The sequence below is a fragment of the Cydia amplana genome, chromosome 6, assembly GCF_948474715.1.
Source record: "Cydia amplana chromosome 6, ilCydAmpl1.1, whole genome shotgun sequence".
Lineage (NCBI taxonomy): Eukaryota > Metazoa > Arthropoda > Insecta > Lepidoptera > Tortricidae > Cydia > Cydia amplana.
The window spans coordinates 12,228,965-12,254,082 of NC_086074.1; the positions used below are offsets into that span (position 1 = coordinate 12,228,965).

The 25,118-nt window shown below is 35.8% G+C and overlaps 1 protein-coding gene across 3 annotated transcripts in view; it reads right to left on the minus strand.

The window, feature by feature from the left end:
• Window positions 1–25,118, minus strand: part of LOC134648931 (potassium voltage-gated channel subfamily H member 8) — a 122,914-nt gene that overhangs the window by 37,446 nt on the left and 60,350 nt on the right. The window contains exon 1 of one of the 3 annotated variants that reach the window (XM_063503558.1): window positions 5,880–6,049. The exons of 1 other annotated variant lie outside the window; for it this stretch is intronic. In XM_063503558.1, coding sequence (XP_063359628.1) covers window positions 5,880–5,881 — 2 coding nt within the window. In that variant the 5' untranslated portion in view covers window positions 5,882–6,049. Of the gene's footprint in view, window positions 1–5,879; window positions 6,053–25,118 lie in introns of those variants that run through there. One more of the 3 variants, XM_063503557.1, reaches the window with a different exon arrangement.

The window sequence follows — 25,118 nt, forward strand, 5'->3', positions numbered from 1 at the left end:
AAAACTATGATAAACAATTGATCTAACCATGTCATTTGTTTAATTATCCGACTAATCCTGTAGAAATGCCGAACGTTCAAACTTAAAAAAGTCGTTATAAGGCTGACTACTGGTGCCTTTACCCTACGTCAGCTGCTCTGACCAATCTCGCCACGCGCGCGCTGACGGGCTAGATGCGGGTCGCTCGCGACGACAGTTCGGAAATTGAAATTATTGTTTTATAACGTGAAGCTGTTTTGCGGACGATTTTCATGTACGAAATATCATTTGATATTTACCAGTCGCTTTTCGGTGAAGGAAAACATCGTGAGGAAACCGGACTAATCCCAATACGGGCCTAGTTTACCCTCTGGGTTGGAAGGTTAGATGGCAGTCGCTTTCGTAAAAACTAGTGCCCACGCCAATTACTGGGATTAATTGCCAAGCGGACCCCAGGCTCCCACGAGCCGTGGCAAAAATGCCGGGACAACGCTAGGAAGATGAAAAAATACGAAGAGTACGAGTACCTACTTCCGAATATGGTACCTACTTTATAGAAGTAATTTAATACATAGTGGGGATGGAGAATGAGCGAATGAGAGAGAAGGTCTCGACGAATATACAATATATGGACTCCTATTAGACATTAGATAAGTATCTACTTACTGCAAGCCCCATTAATTCCTTTTAAAATAAAAGCGAAACAGGTCATTTCAAGATATAAGATATGAAAGATATCTTGTGTTTGTAAATAATGTACTGTACCCTTATTAAAAATGCATGTAGGTTGTGTTTCATAAACAATAAAAACTGTTTCAATGTATGTCGGCGCCGATCGTAAAATCCGCCAGTTCATGAAATTCTTAGGCGTATCCTAAAACGCCGCAATTTCATGCTATGCCTAACATTTGCCCATGCAGATCGATGGCAAAAACGCATTCGTCGATATTCCTTACTACATACCTACCAGACATATTATGAAACGCCGCCATTTCAGGATATGCCTAAGATTTGTTCAGGCATATCACGATGTACCTTATAAAATGTTGGCGGCCACCTTATCACGAAATTTCTTAGTAAAGTTCTTAGTAGTAGTACTTCATAATAAAGTAAAGAAACAATATTGCGCTTAAAAAACAAAGTTCATTAAGCTCACGGAAACATGCACTACAAATGCCATGAAGTCGCACTTGACCACATTTTAATTATGAACTTCCGCTAATAGTTTGTCACATGTCACACACACACATTTTTAAAGACAGTTTATTTACTATTTTATTGAAGTTTTATTTCAGAAATGTTGTCTAAGAGGTTTTATGATTTTTAATCCACTGAAATTTAATAAAAAAAATTTTGTTAAGACTAAAGTGATAAAGCAATATAAGGTAAACGTACTAGTGCTTGACATGCTAATGCCCAATAGATGGCACCCTGCTGTCACCTGTATAGATAATAACTTAAGTTTCAAGATGACATGTAAGTACTGGGTGGGACTGCTGGCCTGGCACCAGTACGTTTACCTTAGGTAGGTACTTATTTTTTTATTTTATGATTACATACATGGAAAACCAACAGCTATAAACAGTCTAACAGCAAAATAGATTTACAGAGCCCATTACAGGTTCTCACTTATAAAGGGCTTACTATGAAGGGTTTAAGTTATTTCATAAAACTGGTGACTTTATTTAGATACAATTGAACAATAATTGACTATACAACGATACGAACTTACAACAAGAGGAACAAACTTAAGCATACATAAGTTTATCAACGTAATAGTAGATAATAATCGAGCTTACAAACATCACCGTAAGCCCACGCTTTCCGAATAAAATGTCGCCCCCACCCACGTAAATTTAGTGCGGGTTGGAAATTTCCTACGCCTAGATTATTTTTACCTGTTTCTTTATTCAATACGTTTATTTTATGTCATTGAAATTTGATTTTAGTCACGTTAATATATTATTCTCAACAGTCTAAAGCACAAGTCAAGGTCAAAATCAAGGTAGACAGTCAAGGGTCTAAAGCACTCAAAGTTCTTTATGCAAGGTGTAGACTCCGGTTGGAGCAAAAAGTCGGAGTATCCGCAAGGGCCCCCGAAAATCATAAGATAAGATAAAATAAATGGGCGATGGTACCGTATCAATTTCAATCAATTTGTGATGTTTGATAACTTTACAAAAGTAGCAAGTCCCGAGGGACTTTAAATGCAAGCTCGTTTGTTCCTTTGAACACGGTAAGTTAAGTATTTAGGAGGAATAATTTAAAGTGATGCTCTTAATACTGGCGTCATAGCTCTTAGCTGCAGTTGGACCAATCCCCGTGCGCAGTGAGTTCGAGAACTAGTGAAACTTAATCAAACTTTGAATGTTAAGTCTTCCAGCATATTTTCTAAAGTTAAACTTGAAGGATTAAGTCACAAGGAATAGTGAAATATGAAATAAACGTTTGTCTCATTAGGATAATCTTATCACAGACTGTGTAAGTAACTTCGCTCAAGATTGGGGTCATCAGAATAACGTGGGTAAGGGGTAGGATATCCGCGAAATTAAGCTGAATGTGGAACGAGGGATCGTCATCACTTGCAGGCTGCAGCGGTTGCCATTACTACGTAATCTCTTAGAACAGCGGTCGGCAACCTTTTAGCAGCCAAGGGCCACATAGTAGCTAACGTAGGTGACGCGGGCCGCACTTTGTTAATTTTATGACTTTGTCAGACATTGTTAGTTGTGTGTTGTCAGTCAATATTACACACAAAATAGCCAGGGAGCCTCGCGGGCCGCAAGTAACAGGTTCACGGGCCGCATGCGGCCCGCGGGCCGCGGGTTGCCGACCGCTGCCTTAGAACATTGCCTTTAACTTCGTTATACCGAATATTATTCATTTACTTTCATATACCAGTTGATACTAACTAGATCTACCTACTGTTAACTACTTACTTCGTAGCACTAAATTCCATTAAAAGTTTACAATCCTTTTTCAATTTAAGGGATTTACACGGATTTATTCTCTAATAGAATCTCGCTAGCATCAGCATTACAACATGTGTTATCAGGTAGTTATCTAGTTAAATCCTACGCTTCATAAGAATATTGTGTGCATCTAATACCTACTATATTAACTGAGTTAATATCGTAGCTCGTATAAAATATCAATGTGCTATACTGGAAGTCGTAATACGGTTACGATGCGCCTGTCAATGCCGTATTAGGACGATAAAGGATCCAGAATAAATCTCGAGAGTGCTTAAGAGCCATCAATAAAATTTGCCACAACCAACGTCTGAACAGCTACTGAATGTAATTAAATATACCTCGTATGGAAGTTAAGATTATCCCCGGCGCCGTTATCCTTATTTTTGCATGTATTACCGGTAGAGTTTCAGGATTAACAGACAAAACAATAAATCAATTATTCAAAAGTTTTTACGTGTTAGGATTAGAAATGGATATTTAATTGTTCAATGCAAAAGGTATAATTGCATGCATAATTCTCTATTCTATTAATATATTAATTTTCTTTGCTCTTCCACACAACCTATAACGAATGTGTGTGTGTGTGTGTGTGTGTGTGTGTGTGTGTGTGTGTGTGTGTGTGTGTAACTAAAGTGAGTGTATCAGCGTGCATTTAGTTTAATCGTTTACTGTCGTCAACATTGTGCATGTTAGCCGTTAAAGTGCAAGCTTTTATTAAGTTACGCCATGTACGTACACATCGGGCTGCAGACAACGCGGGCTAACGAGCTAATTAGTTTATTCTCCGCCGGTGCAACGAGCGCCTAATCACAGCGTTTCTAACATCGAAGCTGCGCTGCGTAGCGCTTTTGCGTACATTATACATACTTATATGATTTTGTCGCTAAAGTACCTATACTGATATTCAGAATTAGGAATATTCTGTCGTCTAACAGCAGTTTGAAACCATTTTTAGATTCAGGCATGTCTATGTAATACTTAATTGAGGAGGCGTGGAGCCACGTATCGTAAAGTAGCTATAAGTCATAACGTTTACACTTTAAATTTCCATTAATTATAATTTTTATGAATAATTAGGTATTAAATGTATTAATTAAAATTAGGTATTACGTAACTCGGTATCATAACATGTACAGTCGAGGTTAAAGATATCTTTTCAATTAAAAGTTACAAAAATATCTTTACATTTAATAATACATGCTTACAAGAGTTACAACGCACCATACATGACAGTATCATCATTTCAGTTAATTCACCAAAGTTGTTTGCAATCTGTCTTCCATAGCAATATTATCATTAATTAATATCATCAATTCTAAAGATATGATAAAAAAAAATTATTTCGGTTTAATTAGCTTTAAATCTGGTATACCTATTATACATAATCATGATTATGAAACACACATAATGAATACAGAAGGTCAGCTCTCGGCGACTTTAACCCTCAGGTATTTAATCACTTCGCGGTCTTCTGGAAGCTGGCTAAATGTATAATGTTAATTAAAGCTCATTGTTCTCTTTTTAGAGTTGCGCAAGGAAACGAACAGGAACCTTATTACTAAAATTCCCCTGACTGATTCATTGATTATCCCTTTATCCTCATATAGGCCCACCCTCAGAGCATATAATACTTCCTTCCTATATCTGTGGACCCACCAAACAAAATTTTCCTATTTTTAATTAGACCCTTTTTGTATAAGTATTTAAATTTGGAAGAATTTAAAGCCCTGCATCAAAAAATAATAAAATCTTTGAACACGCCAACTAATGTGATTTGGAGATATATTTTTCTTGAATATATGACAAGAGTTTGTCACACGCAGAAACACGAATGCTTTAAATTTTCTCGATAGAAATAAAAAAACAACATTACGTTTTTCCTCAGTGTAACTAAAAAAAGGCATATTTAATGCAGCATAATATCTACTATGTAAAGATTTTCATCTCGTCCAAGTATGACCTATATAATAGTGAAATTAACTTAATATAAAAATAAAAATTATGGACAATAGTAAATATTCATGAGAAAGACTATCTGCGTTCAGTTGTTGCCGAGATCGTCAACTTATTTATTTCAGTAGGTATGGTTAACTTTTCCCGCAACTTAACAGATATCTAGTATCAGCTGCGGGCCAGTTGGATCTCAATTGAGTTTTCCGTTGCAGTCGCTTTAACTTACTAACTATCCTGACACGAATAATCAACAGTTGTTACGTTTACGCGTATAAATAATTTTCTACTTACTGTTGTTTAGTCCGGAAAATTTACTGATTTTATGGATCAAATCAGTTACTGCTGCATCCGGTTTGTTACGACTTTTCGTTATAATAAAGTTAATAAAACAGTTTTATATGTTTGAAATTATTAAGTTTGGATTTTAAATTTTAGGTTTAGATATATGGACTAAAGGAGTCAAATGCCAGCAAATGACCGAAAACAATACTTAATACATTAAAATTCCTCTCAAAAAGAAAAACCGTTGTTTGTGGCCGGTTCGCACTTGACCTGGCTTTAATTAAACGCTGCTGTAAATCTTTCTGTAGGTATACCAATAATTAAACCTCTATTTAAGGTGACCCATAAACTGAACGATGCTGGAATACTGCAGCCTTTCCACCTTCTCGTAAACCCGCATTTATGTTTCATAAATGCGAGGGTAGTAAATATGAATTAATGGTTTCCCGAGGTTAGTCCCTATAGTAAATAATATTCTTTCACCCTGAAAATGAACAAGACAGTCGCATTTGGCTCGCTAGAGCCATAACGTTTGAACATAAATCTGGAAAATATTGCAGCTACGAGTATAATTATTGACGAACGTTCAGATGTATTGATAACCGTATTTATCGTTATCTTGTAACAGTTTAATTCGCTTGATATAACCGTGTTGCTGTTGTGTCACTCTCACCGTGTTTATGTACGTACATGGCACGGATATACTATGTCGTGTCCGGTGTCCGCCCGGTCGTGTGGCCGCCAGCGATAAATCAGTCTCGCGTAACACTGTCATTTTCCACATCAAACAGCACAATCTTGTAATGCAAACGTCATATTTCCTTCTAGATAGTCTTATCTTAAATTTTAATCTACCCTCATGCCATTATCATTAGTAAACAATTGTAATCTTCAATCAAGATATTCATTCCGAAAACCGATGCACATGACATTGTAGCGACAGGCGAGACGCTAAATACAGTGTCAACTGTCAGCTAACAAAATATTAACGTCTAAAAAACCTGCCCTTGTAGAATGTATTCCCTATGACCTTAAGGGCCTACTGCAGCCGCGTCTGGCGCTTCGTAAACCACGCCCGCTAGTTCTTCCCTCCCCGCTAACACGCACACATGGAAACGCTTCGCGCCGCACGTGAAGTTTGTGTGAACCTTTAGCACCATCTAACGTTACAGAAGTTAACTACCATTATACGCGGTCGCTGCGGTCGGCCAGAAACTTAAATTCGGAAAAAATTTAAACAGATGGCGTTGTTACTTGTTCATAATAGCAAACAATAAAATAATTAATTAATAAATCTGAATATTTATTGTTGTTTTGGAAGATGTTAACAGCATAGAAGCAGCAGCGTATATAGCATATAAGTTAAGAGTATTGATAATAAGAAAATAGCACAAGAACAGAAAAGAGATTATTTTTGATAAAATATGATGAAAACAGATTTACTTGATTACGCTCACCTGACTTTGCGGTCACTAAATGCAAATTTCAACCTTATTGTTATGGGGTTACAATATCCCTGGGGTTGCAGGCGTCCATAGTCGTTATTATTATAAATACTTTGGTTGAAATGCTTTTTAACCCTCGAATTTTTCATAGGTACAGTCACCTGCAATAATATGTTACTCTTCGACGGCCGCAAAAATATGTGACACGCTCGCTCTTATGGCTCTACAAATAAGATCTAACATGATCTACCGCAAAACGGCCTTCGGTGTGTAACATATTATTGCAGCTGACTGTACTCGTATTCATTGTTGTATAGGTAGGTATTAATATCTTTTATCCGATCGATTTGCATTTATTTGAAATAAATCACAGTGTTTAGTTTATGTTTTATTGAATAAGAGATTATTTAGGTATGTAATGAATACAGGGTGCCTTTTTGAAACACTCATTTTTAGGGTTCCGTAGCCAAATGGCAAAAAACGGAACCCTTATAGATTAGTCATGTCTGTCTGTCTGTCTGTCCGTCTGTCCGTCCGTATGTCACAGCCACTTTTTTCCGAAACTATAAGAACTATACTGTTCAAACTTGGTAAGTAGATGTATTCTGTGAACCGCATTAAGATTTTCACACAAAAATAGAAAAAAAAAATTTTTTTGGGGGTTCCCCTTACTTAGAACTGAAACTCAAAAATTTTTTTTTCATCAAACCCATACGTGTGGGGTATCTATGGATAGGTCTTCAAAAATGATATTGAGGTTTCTAACATCATTTTTTTCTAAACTGAATAGTTTGCGCGAGACACACTTCCGAAGTGGTAAAATGTGTGTCCCCCCCCCCTGTAACTTCTAAAATAAGAGAATGATAAAACTAAAAAAAAATTTATGATGTACATTACCATGCAAACTTCCACCGAAAATTGGTTTGAACAAGATCTAGTAAGTAGTTTTTTTTAATACGTCATAAATCCCCTAAATACGGAACCCTTCATGGGCGAGTCCGACTCGCACTTGGCCGCTTTTTCTGGATAATTTTGAATTTCAATTGTCAGGGGTACATTATTTTTTAATACATTTTACAACGACAACAAACAAAAGTTCAAATTCGCCGTATTTTTATTACCCGGGTCGATCGCAACAAAATAGAAAATCATGTTTTTCAAATCTAAGCGTTATTGTAATTTATCTCAAATAACCAAAAAGTCAATCTGACTAGAACTTAAAAACGAACTGAATTATTTTAATATGTCGATTAGTCTTGGTGACCCAGGAGAATTTTTTTTTGTATCCCATATAAAGAGAGCGTATCCCAATCGCGTATCGGTTTTGGTTTGTACTTATAAGTGTGAAAAATATATTCTACCATATACGAAGGATGTGTGTTTTTTCATGTTTTATGTGTCTTTTTGTACAATAAAGTGTTTTACTGCTACTTAATATATCATATTAACGATTAACTAAAACGGTATTTACATCTAATTTAACTGGTAAATTATTAAAGTCCGCTAAAATTAATATATACTTATTCAAAAAAATATTTTTTAATATGTCCCAAAATCATGGCTCATTTTTTAAGTCTCCTGACTTACCAAACATATCGCAACGAAGGCAAGGGTACAACGCAGTTACTTTTTTAGTCGCCGACCATTTTATCCGGGGTACGAAAAGAGGTATTAGATTTATCCTGGGTCTAATATGTTATAAAAACATAGTTTTTTGAAAAATGTTCGTAGGTAGTACACAAAATTTACATTTTCTTTTAAATGTGATTTGGGTGATCGTTCTCCCTGGTGACTTTTCTGGTGACCCAAGAGACATCAATTTTATTATGACTCAGGAGACTTTTTTTCTATGCACTTTGATTTTTTTGATGCGCTAATTTTGTAATCTAAAATAACTTTAAACTGCTGATATACTTATATCACTTTGCTGATGAGTGGAAGTGGAATTGAAACTTAATTTATTGTTCTCTCCCTTGACATTTTGGCATACATTTGACATGCTGCAGTGCACTCCTAACGTTAATAAAGACATAATTTTTAGAAAAAGCTTTAGGAAAACTCACTCTTGAGCTTAAAACGATTAAGTCCTTATCATATTATGTTAGATTTTTAGTACAGACCCCAAATCAGTGAAAATGTCTCTTAGCCAACTAAATTTGTCTCTGGGAAAAGTACGATATCCCTAAAAATTGTACGTACATTTCGCATTTTTCTGAAGGAACGGAATTCATAAATTGGGTTATTATTATTTTTTCAGATTATTTGATTGCATTGACATATCACCAAGATAGATAGAACATTTAAGTTACCAGAAGAAAAGCATTTGTGTTCTTTTATACAGTGTGGAAAAAGTAGGTTCGATTCCCGGGCGCGACTAAGCGAATTTAAAAAAAACAACGTGTTGCATTCCGGGAGTGCCGACAGAAGTGAAAACTCAATGACTAGTCCAAAATGTCTGCAGCACTATGTATAATTGACCCATCCTCCTTTCTATTGAAAACTTTTGGTTCCGAAATTGCTGGTCAGTGAGCTTGTTTAAAATTCGTAATTCAAATTTATAGCGTTAATTGTTTAAAATTCGAATAGAAATTGTAAAGTTACCTTGCAGACCTCGCATCTAAATATATTTGGTCATGATATTTTGAGTTTTATTCACCAGTACTAGAGTTCACTTTTATTAGCGATTTCATCAAGATGTAGCTTTATTGAATTATATTTGAGTGATATAAAGTTATAATACTGTGAGATCCTCATATTTCAGCCCGTACAAGATTATAACCTTTTTCATGTAATGTCATTGAGTTTTTCTTTATTGATTTAAATGCCATCTAAATGATTGGCCATCTAAACCTTACGGTCACATGATCGCCTTACGCTGTCTCGAGTTTATCATTTTTTCCCCACCTCAAAAAGTGCCTAGCGCCGCTAAAGAAGTTTTCACTTCAAAAATCTTTGAATGCAGTTGTTTCTTTAAAAAACAATAATGTTTCATTTAAGTAAAATGAGCAAACTTAAGGTTTTAAGGCACTTTCCCTCCAGGGCCCATAATTTTTTTCCACCCGGTAGTAGACAACTATTTTTTTCGACTAAATGAAGTTTTATTAGATAAATCGTTGATCACATGGTTCGTTTCACACATCACATCAAATCGTTTGTCATCACAATCAAAATTTGTCAAAAGTAATGAAATTTATGCCAAAAAAACATAAATAAAACATATAAATTCAACACATTTTTTTAATAAAAATCTTTTTCGATGATATAAAAAGCGGCCAAGTGCGAGTCGGACTCGCCCATGAAGGGTTCCGTATTTAGGCGATTTATGACGTATAAAAAAAAAAACTACTTACTAGATCTCGTTCAAACCAATTTTCGGTGGAAGTTTACATGGTAATGTACATCATATATTTTTTTTAGTTTTGTCATTCTCTTATTTTAGAAGTTACAGGGGGGGGGGGGACACACATTTTACCACTTTGGAAGTGTCTCTCGCGCAAACTATTCAGTTTAGAAAAAAATGATATTAGAAACCTCAATATCATTTTTGAAGACCTATCCATAGATACCCCACACGTATGGGTTTGATGAAAAAAAAAATTTTTGAGTTTCAGTTCGAAGTATGGGGAACCCCAAAAATTTATTGTTTTTTTTTCTATTTTTGTGTGAGAATATATCTACTTACCAAGTTTCAACAGTATAGTTCTTATAGTTTCGGAGAAAAGTGGCTGTGACATACGGACGGACAGACAGACGGACAGACGGACAGACGGACAGACAGACAGACATGACGAATCTATAAGGGTTCCGTTTTTTGCCATTTGGCTACGGAACCCTAAAAAGAACATCGACAAATTATGTTCAAAGAATTAATATCAAAACAGATGTCATAATTAGGATTGGCTACTTTAAGAAAGGGACAGAGAGATTTAATCCTCTCGCTCTGCACGTTTTTCTCATTCCTCCTTGTCAAGCCAAAATAAACTATAAAATGATAGTAACACAGTACATTGTAATATTCACTTTTTCCACGGTATCATGTCATTGTAAATTACTTATGTGAAATTGTAGTGGCGTGCGACTTTCAAACCGGAGGTCACGGGTTCGAACCCCGCCGGCCCGTGCAAGTGAGTTTTTGTAAGTAGGGACCTTTTTTTAGTGGTACTTAAATATAATAACTTTTCGTATTATTGAAATAAAATATTTTATTCAAACAAACTTAATAATATAATAATTAAAACGAATAATATCAATTAGTTTTTAATATTTATTCATATATTTTAAATTATTTGAGCATGAAACATACTAGATTTATTTTTATCATTACAATAGAAAAAAAGCAAAAAATATATTCTTATAGATATTTTATTTTCAAACAAAAATAAAGCAAAAAGTTACGGTTAGATTCTGATGACTAAATACCAAACAGCTACCGATACATTTCAATGTCTGTCGAAATTTCCTAACCCGTTGTAACTGACAAAGAGTATAGATTTCGACGTAGCATGACGTAGCCTAGCAAACACGCACACATGCGTAACGTATAGGCCTGTAAGAAGGCACAATCATAGGTTTACCTCCGATTCCGTTACTACTCAATGGAGTTACGACTCAACGTTTATTGGATATTAAAATTTTACGTAATTCGGAGCGCTGCGCGAAGTGACATAGGTCTTACCTCTTTGAGGCACGACGGCCATCTAACATTACTGGCATAAAGGATGCATTTATGACTTTGACGCATGACAGAATGAGAAACCGAACTGCGTAAAATGGGCGTTTGCTGTTGAATTCATAAAATCAAAAATCGATAATAAATCCATCGGTAAAGGATAATAAGTTAATATTTAGTTCTTTGAAAGTTAAGACGAGATGAAAACCTTTGCTGTAAGGTGGGTTGTGCTGGATATGGATGTGTTTTCTAGTTGCACGAAGCTAAAACCGAAAAATGAACACGTAAGTTTGGATTTATTTTCTATCGAGAAAATTTTAAGCATTCGTGTTTCGACTACTACGAAATCTCTTATCATATAGTCAAGAAACATATATCCGAAAATCACTACTGTTTGTTTCCGGGGCTAGCCACTGCCACCTTTCTAAGATCCTGTTATTTTTCGATGCACGGCCTTAATGACCTACTTAATACTTATTGATTTACCCGTCAGAGTATAGTCACATATAACAAAATCCATCTAAAAAGGGAGTCAACAGAGACATCACGCTTGATGAAAGTATTTTCAGAAATATTAAAAGGTAAAAAGGTTACCTAACGTTTCATACTTCGTCAGATTTTTATTAGATTTTTTTATATTAATTGTAAAAGTTAGAAGGTTTTAAAAATGTGTATGGTGTTTGTTTTTCGCTCATAACTCGTATAATTGAAAAATAAAAATAAATCTATCGAAGGGGCACAGCTATTTTTATAGTTGATAATGATAAACACCTAATTTTATAAAAATAGGTATGTTCCATAATGTCAATATCCAGAGAGGAGAATGGGGACTACAATGTGTATGGAGATCCGGTCGTCCCTTTTCCTCTTAAGGCTTTGTATTACAAGAAATTCGATAATTTTACAAATATACTCTTTGAAGATGCTATTAGCGGTTACTCTTTTAGCTCTCCTTTTTAGGGAAAATATATTATTAATGGTTTCCCGACCCGTGGATCCACATGTATAAATTTACTTTAAGTGGTCCTACGGTACGTTACGTTATTTATGAGTGCCTAATGTCACATTCTCTTTATTTCACTTGTCTGTTGTTTTTAATGTGATGTCATATTAAAGCCTTCCCAGTACACAAAAACTTTTGTTTTGTTTTCAGAACCTTGTCTTCTTCTTCCTCGCGTTGTCCCGGCATTTTGCCACGGCTCATGGGAGCCTGGGGTCCGCTTAGAAACTAATCCCAGTAATTGGCGTGGGCACTAGTTTTTACGAAAGCTACTGCTATCTGACTTTCCAACCCAGAGGGTAAACTAGGCCCGTATTGGGATTAGTTCGGTTTCCTCACGATGTTTTCCTTCACCGAAAAGCGACTGGTAAATATCAAATCCCACCAAAAACATTTTCATGTAAAATGTTGCCAAGACGAAACCATAAGGCTCGCACTGACAAAAAGTTATCAGATATCTTGTAGAGCCAAGCTTCTAACTCTACAGGCCTTACCTTCACAGACTCTACACCTTAGTCAAAATATGTGGCTTGACCGCTTCGTCACATGGGCGTAAGGTGAAATATGTATTCACTATTCATTATTTTTTATTATAAAATAGTTCTAGTAATAATGAAACGGCCAAGCCACATATTTTGACTAAGGTGTAGAGTCTGTGAAGGTAGGGCCTGTAGAGTTAGAAGCTTGGCTCTACAAGATATCTGATAACTTTTTGTCAGTGCGAGCCTTATGGTTTCGTCTTGGCAACATTTTACATGAAAATGTTTTTGGTGGGATTTCACATCTTTTTGTAAGTTGCTTATGAGTATGACAATCTTCTGATTTAAAGGGTTGCGGGTGATTTACTATTTTAAAATCCTGAAATACGTATACTTGGGGGGCATCTTTTATATACAATCTGCTTTTTACTGATTCCCCATACAAACTTTAACCCCCTTTTTCCCCTAACGCCTTTTTCCACCCCTTTTCACCCTTACGGGGTAATTTTGGGGTTGAAACTATTTTATATCCTTCCCCATAACCATAACTATCTACATACCAAATTTCAACGAAATCGGTTCCGCGGTTATCGATTTCCCATACAAAATTCCACCCCCCTTTTCACCCCCTTAGGGGCTAATAATTTCATGTTTTTGAATTATTTTGTTGTTTGTGGACTAATACTATCACACATACCAAATTTCAGCTTCCTAGGACTTCAGGAAGTACCCTAGAGGTTTTGATGATCAACAGTGAGTGAATGAGTCAGTGACGAAATCGGGGTTTTTTAGACATTAATAAAATCCAAAGTATAAGAGCTATGCAATTGAAATTTTTTATGCTTAATAAGTCCACTATTGACATCATATCCCGAGAGTTTTGTTTATCTGGTATAATCCAAACCCAAGTTAAGAGGGTTCAAAAAAACGACGAAGCGCTTCGAGAAAAGGTAGGTAGTGCCCTTGCGCTTCGTTTTGCTCGTCTTGGCGGGGGCACTACCGTGCCCCCAGATGATATTTCGTACATAAGTTCCGAAAAACTCATTGGTACGAGCCGGGGTTCCATGCGGGGTTCGAACCCGCGACCTCCGGATTGTAAGTCGCACGCTCTTACCGCTAGGCCACCAGCGCTCTCCTTGTCTTATTTAATAAAAATAAAATTCTGCCAGGCCCAAGGTATACGATAATACAGTATGGAATATTGATATATACAAAGGGACTGTTTTAAGTCAGGTCCCCACTGAAAACCAGCGCCACGGATTGCCGTGGCATTAAGTTCCTATTTTAGCGTCCAATAATTTTTTTATGTTCTTCTTTTCTATATGTACGTAATATGTTGTGGCGTTAAATAAATGTAGTAAGTAAGCTATTTATTTGCGTTAAATGTGGTTAACAATGTGTATTAGAGCAGACTTCATTGGTAGTTGAGTCAGTGTTTAACTATAATCGAGTTTAAAGCTCTAATTATGTAGTGCAACAAGTTGATAAAGAAATTTACTAAATATAAATACTTAGTATAATGTCGCATTCAAATCTTTTGATGATAGATGATATATCTGACTATAACTATATGTAATAAGTATTTACCTGTGTCGATAACGCTGTCATCAAGCAAATATAGTTCAAGCCTTCATAACATCTATTAGCACATGATTACTTTACGAGTCCAATTAATATCGCGCTGAGAAATTTATCGGAGCTGAACCGAATATGACAATAATAAATACACATCAAGTTACTTCGTCTAGTAAGTTATAATGACGATATTAGCCAGAAACTAACGCGTCATACATACCAAATATTGGAACATCGGTGTGCCCTTTTAAAAGTTTAATATTTGATAGATTGGGTAATTCAGTTTTCTATGTTCTATATTGAGAACTTGGTGACAATATAAATCGCTCGGTGTTCCTTTTGCACAGTTATAGATAATGATAACATATTAGTAGATTGTGTCACAAGGGAGCAAAATGACACATAATTACGGCTCGGGCGTATGTACATTGAATCATAAACGAAGTGAAGGATTCTACAATAGAATCCCCAGAGCAGCAAGGGATTTTAAAGTAGAATCCTGAGCGTAGCGATGGATTCAGGTGTAACGCGCGAGCGCGGCAAGGATAATATTTTTATATGTAACATAACTGGCTGACTTTTAGCTCAGGTAAGAGAAATGTAACAGATAATACGATAGATGTTTTTGCTAAAGGAAAACTTCGTGACCGGTCCATACGATAATCCCTACAAGTCCCAGTTTCCGGACAAGTAGGTATCAGTATGAGGAGAAGGTAACCATAATAGGCTAGATGACAAATTTTAATTTATGGTATCAATCAATCAGGTTTGTTTTTAGGATCAAATGTCTATATGGGACCCATTGCATTAAAGCAATACAAAAGTCAGAAATGATAGTCAAAGTCCGACAGTCGTACTTCACTCGCGAAATGCCCCGAACAAAACGCTATATGAACGTGACTTCAAGATCACTGAGATCGCATCTTGAAGTATGTACAAAACAAGAAAATTGTATTTTTGTCGGTGAAATATTGCGTTTCTATACATAGTTGCTATACAATCTTTATTTGGATAAAATGTGAGGAATCGAATGGTATCCTTATTTATTTCGTTTTTGAAAGTTAAAAAAAAACCTTAATTTTGAAACTTTCAGGCGCTGTATTTTTGTATTATTTCCATATATTTTTTTAATATTCACAATATTGTGATAAATTGCTCATTTGCTATCTATTTTACTAGATTTTGTTATAAAATTCAACATGTGTCATCAATCCCTATTGTATTTTTTAGCATTAGACCAAGGGTAAACAATCTTGACGGGTCTTTTTATGAAAAACACTTTTGAAAAATAAGTCACAGTAAAATATGTAACAAAATATATATTTTTTTTATTTCCCTAAATATTTATTTACATTTAGATACTTACTATTATTTTGGTTTTATAAGTAAGTTAAGTAACTCGAGCAACTCACCTTAGTAGGAAATCCCTCCTCACCCCAACTACGGGGTGAGCTGCTGTCCAGCTGGGAGCTGGGAGGCTTAATGGTAAGAAAGTAAGCACGTTTGACAACTCATACAAAATAAAATATGTACCTAGTACCTATGTAAATACTTATTACAAATATTAATTTAATTTTAAACATATAAAAATAAGAAAGAAACTAATACAACTGTAAATTTCAAACATACAAACAAACAAGGGAATACTCGTAAATGTCAGCACAAGTAATAAGACAAACATAAATATCAGAAGTTCATTCAGTCCCACTACGCACATATTCATTGAGGTTACGATATATTGTCACGTCTTTTCTATATACATACTTTTTCGATTTATTTACTAACACCTATGTACTATGAATGCTGTAGGTAATCCCGCTTTAAAAAAGCGAAGCGTTAGTAGTTTTTTTCCCCTCCTCCCTCCTCTGCTTTTTTCTTACTGGTTTTTCTTTTCCAGTACTTGTTTATTTTTAATATTTATGTTTTCTTTATTATTTTATACATCTGGTGGGGCATTCCTCGAGAATGTCGCTTACGTAACGACATTATTCTAATACTTCTGAAAATGCTGAGTAAGCTATATTGGGTCTGTTAATATTTCACGACTTGGCTAAGAAATTGGCAGTATATTCTAGAACTTTAGTGATTTGATTAAGGTAGCTGCCATACAAGGCGAAAGCGTTACGCAAGCGACATTCTCGTGGAATGCCCCTGGTATCCTTAAATCTAATAAACTAAAACTACTTTCTTTTTAAACAATCTTTTTCTGAATAAGCATTTTTAAAGGACTTTTCCAAATCATAATCTTTAGAAGATTCCTAAAGTAAGGTATATCTCACAAAAATAACTGTTTTTATTCTTTTTACCATTACATAAATCAGCGAATCACATTTATTGATTTACCATCCCATATATTTATTTTTATCTTTTCTTTATTATTTTATACATCTGGGAACCTTAAATCTATTAAACTAATACTAAAGCTACTTTCTTCTTGCACAATATTTTTCTAAATAAGCACTTTTCAAACACTTTTTAAACATAATCTTTAGAAGATACTTAAAGACAGGTATAATCTCACAAAAATACATGTTTTTATTTATTTTTGCCGTTACATAAATCAGCGAATCACATTTATTAATTTACCATCCCATATATTTATTTTTATCTTTTCTCTATTATTTTATACATTTGGGATCCTTAAATTTATTAAACTAATACTAAGACTACTTTCTTCTTAAACAATATTCTTCTAAATAATCACTTTTAAAACACTTTTTAACATAATCTTTAGAGGATACCTAGAGTCAGGTATAATCTTATAAAAATATAACTGTTTTTATTTATTTTTACCGTTACATAAATCAGCGAGTCACATTTATTATTTTACAATCATTTATAGGTATTTGGGCTGGTGACCGAAGAGAAGATTAAGTCTGGCGTGTTGCGTATGGAATGAAATTTAATAGTTGGGCTCTTTCCCCCGCGGGTCTTGTTTAGCTGTTTTAAGCCACATTTTGTTCACCCTCTGCATTTTCGACAAGATCTCTCTTGGCGGGGTGAACTTTGGGGGGCAGAACTTGTGTGGGTTGGCAGTTCTGAAATATCCATAATATGTGAAAAGTTGTGCGCTCTCGTGGGCTCCCAACCCTTTCCCGTGTATGTTCCGGAGATGTCTATGTACGTTTCTGGTCTTGGTATAATATCCACAGAACACACACTGTTGGTACGGTCCCTCCTTTATCTTTGGTGTACCCGTTGTTGTGGGGCCCTGGAATATAAGCTTCATCTGCCATCACCTCCTGGTTGCCGGGGTATCCGCCCTTACTGAGTTTGGGCTCGTGGCCTCCGTTCCGGAGGATCTTTTTTCCTCCGGTGAAGGAATCCACGAACTTCCCGAGTCCTCCGTGAGCTCTCCACCCACCTCCGGTGCTGGCTGAGTCTCTCCTTCTCTGGAGGAAGGGGAGCCAGCCACGCTGTGGCCGGATGCGGCCATGCCTGCGCCTCCAGAGGGCGATGGCGAAGACTCAGAGGAAGAGGAGGAGGAAGAAGATGACGAGGAGGACGAGGTGGTGTCGTCAGACTCTATCTCCGCTAGCGGTTCCCCTGCGTGTCTCATCAGCTCCAGCGGTATGGTTACTCGAATCTCTTCCCGATTATTTTCCCCCTGGTGTACCTACCTCATTCTCTTCTCCCGATTCGGTTTCTTTAACGGTTAAAGCGTTAGTAGTTAGCTAAGCGCCACTTGCACCATCCCACTAACCAGAGTGACTAACCAAAGTAACTCCATAGTTAACCGGTTAACCCCGGGTTAGTGGAATGGAGCAAGTGGGCCTAATTGTCGTAGGTAGATATTTAATAATGTCGACACATTTTTTATTAAGATTAACGATTCAAACTTTAGGTTTTTATCATCCCATTATCTGATAGTCCGGTAGTCCCATTACCATTAAAATGGGTCTTGATGGCTTATAAAAAAAGCATTAAATTACATCTGACTTTTTTAAAATCGAAACCTACCGTTGTTGGTATGCATGTTACGTAGGTTCGTACGAATAGGGTAATTCCGGGGTAGATGGCCATAAGGGGGAGATTGCCCATTCAAATATTTCATGGTTCTGATGGCTAGATGTCGCTAGTTCTTGTTTAGTACGCTTCACGTCATGCTTGGGAGCAAAGATATGGCCAACATTTTGGGGGAAAAACTTGTAATGGTACGTAAAATCCTTGTTGATTGTTTTGACTACTGCAAACATTTCATAGAGGGTTCATATTTTACATGGTGGTGATGCTAGTGTCTTATTCTAATGGTGTTATTTGCTTTTGGTGCAAAGTATACGGTTGTAGTATTGTTCTAACCTAAATAAGAATTAAGCTCGAGTCTCAATTTGTTTTGATTTTAGGCGTGGTCTTCTCTCCCGGACGAAAAGGAGAGATGGCCAGTTTTAGTTGGGGTATTATGGCCATATGGCCGTGAAGGCACACAGTGATGAAGATGTATCTATCACGAATTAGGTATTCCAAAGGTTATCAGATAGCAGTGACTACGTCCTCCTATGCATGATAACGATTAAAAAAGGAAAATGAGTTAATTTAGAAAGATAACTATTGCAGGTGTGGGAATAAATATCAAGTGCCTCTTCTCCTCCATAATTGCGTTGAATGCGCTGTTTGCGGTACTAGGTGGCCTAAACGGGGTCTTAAGAAGATAAGGGACTCGGGGAATAAAAATGAAAAATAAATTATACTCAAATGAAGAGTTATGTTATGGCCATCTCTCCTGTAATGGTATGATCATCACTCCCGGATACCTCGGGAGAGATGGCCAATTGTAATTTTTTTTGGAAACATTGTTTCAAGCTGTTCGCAATATATATATTTTTTTGTTTCTTTCATTTTCGAAAGTCAATTAATCAAACTTTATGAAGAAGTAAATATTTATTTAATTACATGTAAACTTATTTTTTTATCGCGTCCTAAAAAAACTATGGCCAACTACCCCGGAATAACTACTATATGTTAATCTCATATGTAGTATGTACATCGGCAGAAAGTACCTACTATTAGGTTAGGTTAGGCGTACCTAGCAGATCCTTGACGATGGAATCCAGAGTCCAACACCTGACTCACGGAAACTTCGAAGCCGAGTATACATATTTCGAATCCGCATTTTCGTCCGCCCGTCGATTCCTGACATCGGTATCGTTTGTTTACCATGTCGGTCTCAAATCAAAGATCATATCTTCGTCTGTCAATGTCTTGGCAAGCGAAATGTTCGTTATCCGTGGAACTTGGGCAGTATGGCGCCCTTTTATACATGTGATATTAATGAGGATACTTGTGGGTTTTGTCCTGGTATATGTATTTGTATATCCAACGTTGGCAGGGTTGGAATTGTTAAAAAGTACGTGTAAATATTACCTACACTGAATATGGATTAATATTATGACTAATATGCTGAGTAATAATGGCAATAAGTCACGAAATTGAAAGGTAATACTTTCATTTTTTTTCGTGCTGCCAAAGTACCCGAAAAACATTTTTTAGAGCGCCCAAAGCCCGCGAAAATTTCTCCTGTTATAAAATTGTACCAAAAAAATGACACGCCAAACTACGTCGCAGGGATCAATTTCTAGTCTCTTTACAAATATAGTAACATGACTCCTCATTATTAGACTCACATTTGTCTGTAATATGTCCCTGTCTGGAGTTGTATTAATTTTATCCACGTGATAAAATAAATGTCACTATTAAAATAACGCTATTGAAAAAAGAAAGATACTGTCTTTACCACGTTGTCACGTAGACCAATATGACTATGATATCCGTACCAGGGATCGGATACCGGTATTTTTTGTATGGGAACGGAAACGGTATTTATTCGTTCTTTGCTAATTACTTCATTTCTAATTGGGCAATCTAATAATACGAAGTCGTTACCTAAACACACAACTGAGTCCTATATTTCGAGTATAAAATAATTCGAAAAATATGGTTATTTCGATGTTTTTGCAAAAAACCGGTTCCGATCCCTGATCCGTACTATGTTTATAAATACCGTTTCGCGGTCAACCGGATATCCGGAAACAGCGGAATAGGAAACCGAACGCCAAATGGTGTCATGTGGACAAATGAAAAATATACAAGGTGAATTTTTGTTACGAGAGGTGAATATATGTAGGTCATACCTATTGAACAACTTTTACTATGGGGCCAACCAGAAAAACGCGAAAAAGATGTCTATTGCATACATACCAATAGTTGACGACAAACCATAAGTCGATTTTTTCTATCGAATAGCAGATTTATTTTTTTGTGATTTCAGTGTAGGTTCCATAGGAAAAGCTGTTCAATATGTCCCAGACAAAAAACACCCTTATATAATTGAAGATCACTTTAAATGCCACTAATAAGAAGCTACTTCTTCTCTTCATTAAACTGAACTCAAACACACGATTCAATTTCAACAAATATTTAAGTCATAGATGATAAGTAAAGTCGGCGAAAGTGACTTGTAAGTTGTAAGTTCGCCAAAGATCAAAGGGGTTAAGTTAAATAAGTCGTTTGTACAGAGTTAATCAAGCACGCGCTTGCTCCTCCGAAAACAATGTAATATCCAGAGAGGAAAATGGGGACTACGTTTGTATGGAGAAGTGGTCACATGACTTTGTCCCCCTTTCCCTGTATATAAGTACTAGCTTTTGCCCGCGACTTCGTCTGCGTGGAGTTAGTAATTTGGGCAGATTATTTTTATCCAATCTGCTTTTTATCGATTTCCCATACAAAATTTCCACCCCCCTTCTCAACCCCTTAAATGGTTGATTTCTGGGATAAAAACTACCCTATGTCCTTCCCCGGGACTCAAACTATCTCGGTTCAGCGGTTTAAGCGTAAAGAGGTAACAGGCAGACCGACGGACAGACAGACACACTTTCGCATTTATAATATTAGTATGGATGTTTAAAAAATTAAAAGAATTTAAAATAAGCCTCCTCTATAGACGTTAGTATGTTTGTGCCGTTGTGTATTAGGTATGTGTTATTTTTACTTAATTTTGTAGTGCACGAAAACGAATGTTCTTAAGTTGGTCATTAATTATTAAAACTACAATTACTCTTCACATCTCCTTCAGACTAAAAGGCTATAACATGCAGTTACAATATTCAACAGCAACACAAAATGTACAGAAATTACATAAGTACCTACAATTACTTACTGTTTTAACCCTTGAAGTCTTAACAGATGTTGATAATTAGGGGTCAAGAGGATAGTTTGTCGAAGTTTAGAACTTATATTACGGACCAGGGGTCTAAAATATAATCCCTTCATAGCTTATGGGCACGCAAACATTTACAAGAATAGTTAACCTACTTATATTACATAAAACAAAGCCGCTTCCCGCTGTATGTCTGTCCCTATGTATGCTTAGATCTTTAAAACTAAGCAACAAATTTTGATGCGGTTTTTTAATAGATAGAGTGATTCAAGAGGAAGGTTTATGAATAATTTGTTAACCCGAAGCCGGGGCGGGTAGCTAGTTTAAAATTTTAATAATGGAGATTCTGTTGCCATGCCAAAAAACCTAGGAATCAACGCAAAATAGTAGTTTTTTATTGAATCGTTACACATGTTTACAACAGTAACTGCAATAAAAAAACACACTGAAACTATTCTTTATTTGCAAGGGTAACCAAAACCTTAAATTTAATTTTATATCTTACCACAGCAGTATTATACAATTTTAGTAGGTATAAAAACTAGTGACATAGCCGAATGAAGTGACGAGCAAAATTTTAAACAGAAGTATATATTTTCAGAGTTACTGAGATAAAACGTTAAAACCCGCGCGATAGCCTATCCTCCGTCGCAATTTTTGCGCCGCGTCATATCTTATGTCCCTTCTCTTAGTATATAAATATCTCCTTGTCCTTAGAGTGATGACTTGATGAGGTTATCATACCGTGTGTTGGAATATTTTTAAATTTAAAAACGATCAGTCCTAATTTTGTTTATTTAGGTGCTAAGTCCTTTGAACTTTACTGCCGGGAATATGTAAGAGACGAAAATTATATTATTTGTAAAGTTTCATGTTAGGTATATGACATGGACTTAATTAAACGCGCATAATACACGTTACCCAGATGGGTTTAAATATCAAGAGCACTTACTGTTAGAATCTACACTAAAGAACGTTTTTGTTCCAAAATTGGCAAATAGCTACTACGTACGTACTTATGTAGACATACCTACCCTAACAGAATGTATAGGAATAGGAACCTGTAAAGGCTTTGTGTAAACTCTAATCCGGCGACCGGGAGACGAATTCGTAAATATGAACTTTAATATCAATATAATCAAAAACCGATATTAAAATTAGAAGAGACATAGTTAAATAAATAATAAAAATGGGTACAATTAGCTTTATAAGAAGTGTTGCGAATTACTTGACTATAGGTGCGTAAGGTCTAAGACAGTCTAAGTGATTGCACTGCGAGTGAGTATAGAGTACACGTGTTTGTTTAAGATTGCGTGATGTTACAAGGCTTGCATAAGTTGCGCTAATTACTCGTAGACGTGCAATCGGAAGCAACCGTGGTGCATTTGCTAGACCAGAGGCCCGTTTCTCAAAAGCTTGTAACTTGTAATACAAGTGAAAGTCCTTCTAACAAAAGCTGCCAAAAAGAGACGTCCGCTTGTATTACAAGTTACAAGCTTTTGAGAAACGGGCCCCTGGATGCAAATCAACAATTTAGGCACCTGAAAAATCAATTCAAAAGACCTGCTGGAGTGCTGACGCGTAACAATTTGTGCGTGACATAGGCCATCGAACTATAGGCAAAAGAGAGAGGATCCCCGCTCCGAATCGTTTCTGGTGCAGAGGCTGTCCATAGCCATCCAGCGGGGTAATGCCGTGAGCATTATGGGCGCTTTTGTACCGGAAGCGGACGAATAATGAACGGGTTTGACTAATAGTTACGTCATGTAATTATGTTAATATTATAGTAAAATAAATAAGTGAACATTCAAAAGATCCTTAAACATATTTTTTGTTGTTTGCAACGAGAGAGGTAATCATTATATTGGTACTTATAAATATACGGTTAGAAACTATAATTAAATTAGTCAGGTTCCTGAATGGGACGCTTAGGTCAGATTCCGCCATTGTGCGGAGCGGAGCGGCGCCAATAATCGAGAATCAAATGAATGAGGTTCCTGCTGATACCTACTGATAAATAAAATTGATAATGCTGAATGGATTGGATCTGTTTGTAATGAAAATGTACGAGTATAATCAAGCTTTGGGTTTTACTCATTGGTGTTTCATGATGATGCAAGGTCATGTTGTGTTTGAGTATATATTAGTAACTTTTTGAACGACGAGTTAGGTATAGATTTTATGTTTTCGATTGCAGTTTTATACCTTTTCTTTTCTAGAAATCTGTATCAATTCATCTTTAAATAGGAGAAGCAGTTAATAAGGAATCTTCAGTATCAATGTGAATCAGTGATATCAGAGCGCCGTAGTTAACTACCTATTTTTTGCCATAGGTATTGAACTGATTGTATATATTTATTATTTATTTTTATTTAAACTTTATTGCACAAAATATATACAACAATGTACAAATGGCAGACTTAATGCCAAATGGCATTCTCTACCAGTCAACCATAGGGCCAAACAGAGATACCTTCAATTGGTGCAGAGAGAGAAAATATATTATATTTCATATTTTATTTTATATTGAGTGAATTAAAAAAAAAGCAAACTATACTTATAAATTACATAAATAAATAAAATATATATAAACTACCACTTATTTATAAAATACATACTATAAATATAATAATGATGGATATCGAACTCTTGCTTTAGCAAATGCTTACGTAACATCCGCTTGAAAGAAAACTTACTAATAAGTAGCTTGTCTAATATTTAGAGGGAGTGAATTCCAAAGACGGCTAGCCTGGACGGCAAAAGAATGAGTCATAAAACCAGTAGGTACGGTGAGAAGCTATGATCAGTTATATAGTTATTAAGTGTTTAATCCTTTTTCTATTTAAACTTATACTCGAATTTTATCGCTTACAATCATTTAGAAGCCTGTGACTAATGTTTCCGTTTTGCAAAGTTTATGTAATTCCAGGATTTCCTTTTTGCCCGGGCTATGACTTTCTTTGACACCATTCCTTAATGAGTAATGTGATTGGAAATGGTCATAAACTAGAAAATATATCTGCAAATTGTAAAAAAACACTAGGTATTTCACTTCGCCTTAGATGCGATTTACACCTTAGTTAGTGTTAAGTACGAGTTCATACATTTACTACACAAACGCAATCGCGTCACCTTATACCAGGTAAAATGTTTACTACTTACCCCTACTTCCGGGCAAAATGTTTGTAGGATTCCTACATATATTAGGTACCTATCTGTAAGTATTAATTCTTTCCTTGTCCAACATATATCACTGGCCATTCAGCGGGGTAATGCGGCCAGTATTTTTGGCACATTTGATCCGGGAGACAATCAGAGTGAGAGGTGATATTTTACTTGTTAAGTTACTTTTACTCATTCTTAGGTTTATTTTAGTTTATAATTTGTATGTTTAATCAGTTAACTACCTATATTTTTGAAATGAATAAAATAAATATCTGGGTATTATAATTTAATGTTTCGTATAAGTTGTGTCCCTCTGCTCCTGAATGTACACCAGCAAACAAATAACAATACCTACATAAAATAATCATTTTCGGACATTTATACCTAATTAGCAATTTGCGCAAGACCATGAATCGTAATGACGTAATCATTGGCTTACA